The sequence below is a fragment of the Aptenodytes forsteri genome, unplaced genomic scaffold (genome assembly GCF_000699145.1).
Source record: "Aptenodytes forsteri isolate BGI_AS27 unplaced genomic scaffold, ASM69914v1 Scaffold93, whole genome shotgun sequence".
Taxonomy (NCBI): Eukaryota; Metazoa; Chordata; class Aves; order Sphenisciformes; family Spheniscidae; genus Aptenodytes; species Aptenodytes forsteri.
In genome coordinates this window covers 39,155-48,598 of record NW_008794665.1, presented here as the reverse complement: position 1 = coordinate 48,598, position 9,444 = coordinate 39,155, and the positions used below count along the sequence as shown (strand labels likewise).

At 45.7% G+C, this 9,444-nt stretch overlaps 1 protein-coding gene across 1 annotated transcript in view; it reads right to left on the bottom strand.

The window, feature by feature from the left end:
• Positions 1-4,085: 4,085 nt before the first annotated feature.
• Positions 4,086-9,444, bottom strand: part of LOC103894264 (E3 ISG15--protein ligase HERC5) — a 21,128-nt gene continuing 15,769 nt past the window's right edge. Inside the window, exons 17-23 of the mRNA XM_019470550.1 lie at positions 9,234-9,374; positions 8,962-9,128; positions 7,922-7,988; positions 7,638-7,717; positions 6,410-6,593; positions 5,925-6,024; positions 4,086-5,291 (exon numbers count right to left, since the gene is read on the bottom strand). Of these exons, the coding sequence (XP_019326095.1) occupies positions 5,077-5,291; positions 5,925-6,024; positions 6,410-6,593; positions 7,638-7,717; positions 7,922-7,988; positions 8,962-9,128; positions 9,234-9,374 (954 nt within the window). The 3' untranslated portion in view covers positions 4,086-5,076. The remainder of the gene's footprint in view (positions 5,292-5,924; positions 6,025-6,409; positions 6,594-7,637; positions 7,718-7,921; positions 7,989-8,961; positions 9,129-9,233; positions 9,375-9,444) is intronic.

Here is a 9,444-nt window from a genome sequence, read left to right as displayed (position 1 = left end):
CGGGCCGGGCCCGAGGCAGCGTGACGGGCTGTTTCAGGCTGGCGTCGCCTGGCCGGGCGTCTGCCGTGCCTCGCTCAGGCCGGGCCACGCCCGGCTCCCGGTGCTGAGGGGTTGGCTGGCCAGCCTGGTGGAAGCAGCGGTGAGGAGGGAGCCAGCCGGCCCTCCGGCGTTCCCCGGCCTGCTGGCGTCTGGCAGTGCCTGTAGCCTGCTTCTTGGGGCAGGGGGGACGACACCTCCTCGGGGACGTTGTGTTGCCATTTCTGCCTCGTCCCCCAGGAAGGTCTGTTCAGGGAATCTCCTTTCCCCGAAGCCAGGGCACTGCTTGGGGTCAGAGCTCCTTGCGGTCAACCGGCATTCCCACGTTCCCGCTGGTGGGGAAATGCCAGGGAAGCTGAGGCTGCTGCCAAAGGCTGAGCGCTGTGGATATCCAGCTCACGCCGCAAACCGCGGCCGAGGGTTGTGACTGCAGGGATTTAGCAAGTCTTACAGGCTAAGCAGATCAGTAGCTGCACTAAAGACAATAGAAATCAATGGGCAAAGTTAAGCGTACGCAAATATTCTAGAATTTAAGCTATTCTAAACGAAGGTCTCGAGGGAAAGCCAGCTTTCCACTGTTTAAAATTACTCTCGGTTTTGTTAAGCACGAAATATCACTTATTAATAACAATAGTGAGTTCCTTTCCCCTCCCCTTTTTTTCATCTTGCATTTTACGTGGCCTCTAGGCACCTGGCAGGCTTGTTTGTTTAGGAACTCATACAGAGTTTCAACCTTAGGAAAACATTTGTGGTCAAAGTATAAATCTCTGTTGGGAGAAAGAGGGGGGAAAAAAGAGGCCAATGAGCAAGCAATTACATAACTCCCGAGTACTCATTTTCTGATTTTAATGCCATCCACTAGAAAAAGACTCTGCATGCCACAAGAGCAATGCACAAGCTGGATCCCACTCAGACTGTCAAAATGACAGTCAGTATTTGAGCAAACCACACAGAGATGTTTGCAAGGGCTCAGGGTGGGGGGAAGAGGTCCCTAAAGTAAGTCGAGTGCCCACAGTATTCATCTCCCTTACGCTACATCTCTGACAGTTTGCAGTGTTTGCATACTTAGCATGCAATGTGTCATGTATCAGATAAAAATTCACCTGTATTTGCATGCATCATGCATGTTTAGCATAAAAAGAGCTACTCTCTAGTGTAAAATTACACCTGTGACGTAATAGCTTTTACTTAACCAGTGTTACAAACAGCTTCTGGAATAACTGAAAGCATAGAGAAAAAAAATATTTCCTTTGTTTGTTTTTGTTTTATTTATTTCATCACCTGGAGACCTTTGCAAAATAGTCAGCGTTTCCCTTTACACTCGGTTTCCTCTGTTTCTGATTGAGTAGTCAAGGAGGGGAAGATACACACAAAAAAGTGAAAAAAGAAGTAGATGAGGGAGCAAAGCCCGGAATTTGTCTGAGGGAGCCAGGAATCTCTTGCTTAAACCAATTTCTAACTGCTACGTTTCAGGTTCGTGGAGAACTTTCAAGGCTGGTCCTTCATAAATGGGTAAAATCAAATAAAGACACCAAAATAAACCTATTCTGTTTGTGTCCCCACACTCCACTGTGCACAGCTCCCTCTGGAGGCTGCTACTTCTGCTGATTTCTTCATAAGAGCCCAGGTTTCATCGCACCATGGGTCCTCCTGACCTGGGGGTGGTCAGGCTGGGTCAGGCTGGAGTCCACATCTCCCTGCTGGCTAAGGGCTGCCCTAGGCAGGCCCATGGCGAGGTTGGACCTTCTCCAGAAGAGAACATGCAGCTCACCATTTCCTTGATGGGTTAGGTCATCCAGAGATCAGGTCTGAAGATATCCAGAGATGCCAAAATCTGCAGCTCATCCTGATTTCCAAAGCACCTCTCTTCTCCCCCAAGCAGCTGAACAGCAATCCAGTGTCAAGAACCACATGGGCAAGCATGTGGTGAGCTCTCCTGAATGTTGTGGCAATACAAGTTATTATTCATCAGAGTTATCTCCACAAAGGAAGACAAGGTGGCTGGCAGCTTTCACCTGCCCTGTGAACCCTCTTCCAGTAGGTATATTCCCCCAGAGTCCTTCACTAGGTGCTGTTAGCCTTCTGCTCCAATGGGCGATGGCACGGACCTTTTAACAGGGCTGTGCGGAGGTGGTGATGCTTTATGCCTGCTCAGTCCTGCCTGTTGTCAGAGCTGTTCACCGATACGGCAGCCTGAGGAGGGGAGGAAAGCTAGCCGCAGAGCATGCCACCGCAGGGAAAGTGCCCGCGTGGGCCACAAGTCTATGCCCCAGGCATCTGGGCCAGAAAGCTGTTATGGGTAGGAAAAATCCTTCTGTGTGGCCATTGATGTCTCTGTGTTGCTCTGGAAGCAATGAACTCTTCTGTATTTTTTCTTTTTTGGCCGTTTCCATGTTAGGGAAGAGCTTTTCAGAGGGGCTCATCTGGGGATTAGCCAGCCAAGGCGAGGTCCCGCTACCTCCCATGGAAGTGGTATTCTTGCGTGGTGTCCTCTGCAGCAAAACCAGCACGAAGCTCACCCCAACACACTTCACCAGGCTACCTCCTTCATTTCTCATGGCTTACAAGCTGACGGGGTGTCCTGATTGCCTCAGATCCACCCTGGTTACATCAGCTGCTCTGCCAGGCTCTTGCGCTTCTCTACAGGTGACAATCAGATCAGACGAGTGGTCTAAAAAAAATTCCTGCTGCAGGTTCAATACACTCTTGCTGCCTGTATAAAGCCTTTTAAAGTCATAGCTGAGTGCGAGGCTCACTCACGTTGTATTCCCCTGCATACTTTATAATGAACACTGCTTGAGAAAACGTGGACACAGCTTGGTGCTCAAATTCACTTCAGAAAATGATAGAGGAGCGCTCTACTCTGCTCCCTCTGAAGGTCGTTTTTTTTTTACAAAAGCAGGGCTTATTTGAGGACAAATTAAAAATAGCCTTGAAAGTTAGTCTGAGCTTTAATCTCCCATGTGACGTTGCATCATATGTGATGGGAAGGAAATTCCTCCAGGCTCTAAATAAACCTAGTATCATTTAATTTCTAATGGGTTATTCTGAAATCCAAACAGAATACATCTTTTGTACACTTGCACAGCACAGAAGATCACTCTGGATTCCCAAGCCCTAATAGAGGCTTAGAAAAACATAAAAAAGGAAACAAGCAGCCAGGAGCAGGCTGGTGAAGAGCAGCAGGCTAAGCTGTCACGACAGAAAGCTGTGATGGTGTGGCAGCATCAGCCAGGCGTGGGATGGGGACCCTCCAGCTCAATGGGGACAACAGCTTGGGCTTCTGCCAGTTCCCTCTTTCCACAAAAATACACCTGAAGCAGGGTGGTGCCTTTCCCAGAGGATGCAAGCATCCCTGTGGTGTCCTGTCTGCCCCAGGCGGGCGAGGGGGACAGGGGTTAGCTCTGCACGGGCCGTGTCCCCTCGCTCCCCTTGGCTGGCAGCTGGCATCCTCCGAGGCGCTAGTTCCCCTCTTCCCATCACCACTGCCGTGCCACCAGCTTTCCTGTACTGCCCTGGCACTTGAGGTGAGTGCTTGAAGTTTTTCTTTACTAATTACTATACTGTAACTTAAAAGGGAGCTTTCTTTTTCTTAATATGTAACAATGTCCTTTTTATTGAGCTGGAAATTCATAAATAATGCCTATGTCTTTCCTAGGAAACACTTACTTCCCTAAAGAAAAAAAAAGCACTAGCCTAACAGTCACTTCCAAAAAGGGTTTATATAATTTACTGGTATTGCAAAGAGGCAGCCTCCCTGGTCCAAGGGGGTGTGCAAGAGATACCCAACACAAAGTCAAGACAGAACAGGAAGTAAAAATTGCTGTCATCTTCTCGCTTTCAATTTTTACATTCACCTAAAGCACGTTCTGCACCAAACGTGAAAGACCTTGACTTGTTCAGCCTATGCAATGCATCTATCTGAAATACACTTACATCAGCCTTTGACTCCTCTTGTGAATGGCTTCCCCGTATCAACGAGGACAGAAAACACAGATACGCTGTCACTCGTAGGCAGCTGCATAATGAAGAACACAACTACAGGTGTGGAAATTTAATCAATCATCATTTAATTCTACACAGTAAAAGTCTTCTTTACATATGTATGTTCACTGACACATTTAACACACCAGAGAGAAGACTGTTGAAAAATCATGATTGTTGTCTCTCTCTCTTAAAGCAAAATATACAGAAAAATACACATCCTGCCTTTACATCCTGCCCGACATTGTCAATATCCTGCCAGTGCTATGCACTGTTTTGACAATGAGCTTCCAGCAGCCCTGCAAGCCTCATGTCCACAGGGTTCTGAGGACAGAGCTATTCTGCAAGCCTAAAACTTTGTTTAATTGCCAAACATCTCCTTAGAAGATACAAAGAAACATGACAAATATCGCAGTGTTATCACACTAAATAATAAAAAGTCCATTAATGCTTTACAAATACAGCTTTTGACAAAGTCTAGGAATGATCAAATCCTCATCCTAAGAACTTCTCTCGGGTAAGTCAAAGGCCATATCCGGGTGAGCACGGACTGCTCCTCCAATTCACAGTTTGCAGGAACATGTCTCCTTAGCGTTAGTTGCTCCCCAAGAGAATCCTTAACTAATACAGAGGACAACTTTGCCCTAGCTTCCTCTTGCAACGATGACTGCTTAGCATATACTGGCTGTATGTTTGGTAATGTACAAATCACAGAATCCCTGCTGCTGAAATCTCACCAACTAAACAAGACCAGCACAGTGCAGACAGGATGCACATATATGTAAATATACTTGGTTATCAGCATGCTTCTTGGAAGCGTGTTAAATAGGATTCTTCTTTCCTAACTTTATAATCTAACAATCGGGTATCTGGTCTAAGCTCATTTTTATAATCAATATAAAATCTCGATGAATACACACACTTAAGTGTTTATAAAGTGCAGTAAAAATAAGGCAGGGTAGAAACCTGTAAATTGGAGTTATTAAGAGAAAAACACGACAAATGAAACAAAGACTTGTTTTCTTATTTTTGCTTTAAAGTGCTCCTGACTAAGAGTTAGCGCAAGCCAAAATTTTCATTATGCTCTGTGGCATAAAGCAACTTTTTCTTGAGTATTCTTTTACTGCTGTATCTGGGGAGGAATAAAATGCGGCTGCAGGTATTGGCAAAAGGATAGAGTTCATCTGGATTTTCTACTTGAGGATCTACAATAGAAAATGTAAAGCGTTCCAGTCCATAGCCAGGGATTCGATCAGATCCTGACAAAAAAGCTGAAGGAAGGGGAAAAAGAAAAACAAAAACAAGTTAGCAAATTAAATAAAAACAAGATAATGTTATCAGAGGATGAAAATCATGAGGGAAAATTGGTGTAAAAATATGGCTATTTCCATAAGCTAATTATTTTGCTTTGTTGAATTTGTACCTGAATATAATAAAGCCTCTTGCTGATTCATAATAATTATAAACCCTCTTTTACTTTTACTTATATAGGCTTTGTGGATGAGAAAGGCCAGGCTAGGTTTGACCGTCTACATTTAAAAAGGATGAGCTAGCTTCTGCAATCCTTTGAGAAAGCTAAACTGCTTACGCCAACATAGTCTGCTCACGCAAGTTGAGGCCTCTGACCAACAACTGATAACCACAAAAGTAAGGGATAAAGTAATCGCAAGGTTCAAGGTGGTCAGATGCACTCAGGCAAGCCTCAAGGGATGTGAGGAGGGTCAGAGCTGTGTCTGTGCAATTCTTTCTGTCACTTCTTTGTGGCTTTCACTAGAAAATGTGGCGGGGGGGAAATGTCAAAAAGCCGTTTGAAACTATGGTGTTTTTCATGTGCAAGCATCTAAAATGTGTGTTGTGGGGGAGAGGAAAAGGCTATGAAAAGTTCAGAATGCCTGATATAGTACCAAGAAACATTTTCTTTTTTTCTTCTGGGAGTTTGTGAAACACAGTCCAAAAATTCCTGATGGTTCGATCTAACATTCCATACTGTATGTACGTCACGTTCTGTTGAAGAGATAAAAATAAAACAGGCCAGTTAATCCTCACTATTTCCATTTTTATTTAAAGCAAAAACAGTTTATCCAATAAATTTTATAATCCTGTTCATAGCTATTCAAACCCCCTTAACCTTTGGAATCTGCTTGTTCATTTGTTTTTCAAAGATTCATATGACAATCCTTGAGCTACAACTTGATTTTTAGTCCCCTGTATTCTTGTACCTGATGTAGATTAGAAACAGACTCAAAACAACGACACAAGTCAAAAAAAGAGAAAGTCCCTTGAGCTTCTGTTTTTCTGTTCATGACCTATGCACTCAACGAAAGAACAGGTCAGAAGGAGTTTATGCTCAGCAGATACAGCAGAAGTACACTGTGCTTGCATCCAATACCTTTTCCAGCAGACGCCAGTCAAATTTTGTGTGTCCCTCGAGAACAGTCTGGAGCTCCACAGGGAGAAACATCTTCCACTTTCTAGCTGGGCAGCCTCTTAAAAACCCTCGCATAAAGCCCTCAAACGGCTTCCGTATCGATTCATTGAACACGTAATTCACATACAAGTCAACAAATTCTTTCCTGCAAATATATTTTGAATCAAACAAGCAATGCAATAGCTGCTTTTTTAAAAGGAGAATTATAGAGAATTTTATTTCTTATTCCTTTATTCTGTATGACCTGCTCTACTGTCAAGACTCAGTCTTCACCGAGAGCAGTCGTCACTGCAAATTATTTATTCACTGAATAAGCTGGGAGGATCATCACAAATAAAAGAGAATGCTGGCCACCGTGGATTCATTTTGATAATACTCCTTGTACTTCATGAGAACACTCCAATGAAATCCTATCAGACACTTCACTATTAAGATGGAACCTAGCAGACCTAAATGGTGTAAATTCAGCAAAACTCCCACTGAATGCCCAAGAATTACCATGAAATCAAAATAAATATTTGCACAGCTGCTAGTCAGTACAGTTTCACTCTTCTCTCTGTGATGGGGATTTGTTTAGTGACTCTGTACTTGTACAATCAACTCAATGTAAACGCTATACTTCAAGCTTCCTAAACAGCCCTTTCATGCATCCTTATGGGTCCTCAGATCACCCGCATAACTCAGGCCACAGAATTTCTCTGTCCCCTGTGCTGAGGTTAATATTGACACAATACCTTATTGATAGATTGCTGCTTCTCTGTTATATACAAGATACATTCCATATACGTAACTAAGCAGGAAACATTTCGCTCGTAAAAAAAACCTTACAGAGGTGTACCTATAGCTGGATTTCCCAGAGACGTTGTCTGTATTTCCCTGAAAATATTGTTCAGGGGTATTTTGTATATTTGTAAGGAATTTCCCTGATAAGGCCAGGCAACTCTGTATATGCAGATGCCAGGACGCCCAAAGATCCCCTTCTTATCCACTGCTTGCACAAACTGCCAATGTCTGGCACATATGCAGCACGTACAGCAAGAACCGAAAGCATACAACCTATTGGACCAAGACCAACAGCACAATGCTGATGTTCAATATTTTCTAAGAGTATATGGAGATGGGTATAGACAGGGTATTTCATACACTCATAACAAGACAAGAGGATAAGAAAAACAAAAATAAAACTGACCTGTTATCCTTAGTGACAGGAATGTTAGCACCATTTTTTTTAAGTTCAACAGGAACCATGGAACCTCCTTCTTCCATTATCTACACAAATAAATGAAAACGTTGGATGCTATATCTATATATGACAGATATATATGTGCTACATCTATCATTCATTCTTTCTGCAGGGCCTGACATAACACTCTTGCTAGTTTGCGTTTACAGACAAGTTGTGTTGTTTGCAGTGGGACATCGTCTTGCCTGAGTACATGCGTGGCACGTCTGAATGACACAATAATGTCTTACCGTGAAGTCCATGTCCTGGCTCTCAAGGACATCATCACATTCTTCATCCAAAATTCTCTGAAGACTCCTTTCGAAAAACAAAGGGCAAAAAAAGAGAGAAGAAACATGACCATTCAATGCACTTTCAAATTCCGCTAAAAACCATCCTTTGACACGCAGTATTTAAATGCACATACATACAGGACACCTATACTCACACAGAACCTTCGTATATGGCCCTAAACTGATCTATCCACTTATGTCCTGCTGCTGCCATGAGCTGAGGGCAAATGCCTTCACCGCGAAGGATTCCAGGCAAGTCCATCCCCACACCCTGTGAGGATAACTTCACACAAAGTTCAGTGGCAAGTGGGCTTGGACCACTGCCTTGTTCTTCCAGATATCACCTAGTGAGGAATTAAGCGTGGACCAGTGGGATGATCTGGGAGAACTGCTTTGGGGTGCAGCACCTCTCCAAGTATTGCAGGCAACCTGACGTTTCAGTCCACTGAGGACTCTTTTGCACCTCAACACAGTCACTGTGTTGTGAGTCCCACTGTCCCACTGAGGCTCGTGGGAAGGGGTTCTCATCTTCTCGGCTGTTTATAGGACTTGCATGGGAAGCTGGGCTTCAGGGGACTAGAAGCTTTATGTTGGTGGCAGCAGCACCCCTCCCTGCTATATCTGCCTGAAATCTCCTTTCCCAGCGCATGGAAACCCCGCACGCGGGTTCTCAGATTTGGCAGAACTGCAGCATATGGTAATACTCTGCTTGTGCATAACAACATCGTGGAAACTGCTAATTAGTAAATCAGAAAAAAAACCATTAGTAATTGGGTGCTTAGTTCTTCGAAGTCTGAACCTCAGTTCGAGAGCAACATCCATGCCCTGGACAAGGACCACCTTGGAAATCTGTGCTTTTAGCAGCTCCACAACGGCAAACATAGCTGCCACGGGTACCCTGAATACGGCCTGGGAGATCTCTGTGCGCACTGTCAAGCTAGGAGACCCGCCTCGGCCGTAGCTTCCCAGCAAAAGCTCGGGCCGTGCCTGGCTCGTACCGGCCTGCGGCTGGCAGCAGCTCCTCGAGGTCCTCCAGGGTGGGCGCCAGGCCCAGCAGCTTTTTGTAGAGAGCCCTGGGGAAGGGGAAGGGCGCCATGCACCCGTTATACAGGGCCATTCCGTACAGCGTCCCGATCTGGAAGAAGATCTTCTTGCAGCGCGAGGCCTGGTTGAAAACAAGCACATAAAAAAAGCCGTGACTGCCTTTTCCCGGGAGCAGGCTTCCCGCCTCCCCGGGCCGCGGGGCTGCCGCGGCGGGCCGGCCCCTTACCTGGCTGGGGAACCACAGGAGGCCGGAGGCGACGCGGCGGAAGGCCCCGGCGCTCGGCTGGCAGAGGGTCCTGGCGGCGACGCTGAAGAGTTCCGGGGACAGCCCGCCTTCGTCCACTCCTGCCTCGCCCTCGAACGACACCTGCGAGCCCCGAGACACCCATAGCGCCGGGGAGACCGGCACCGGCACCCGCGGGGGGGAGGGGGAGAGC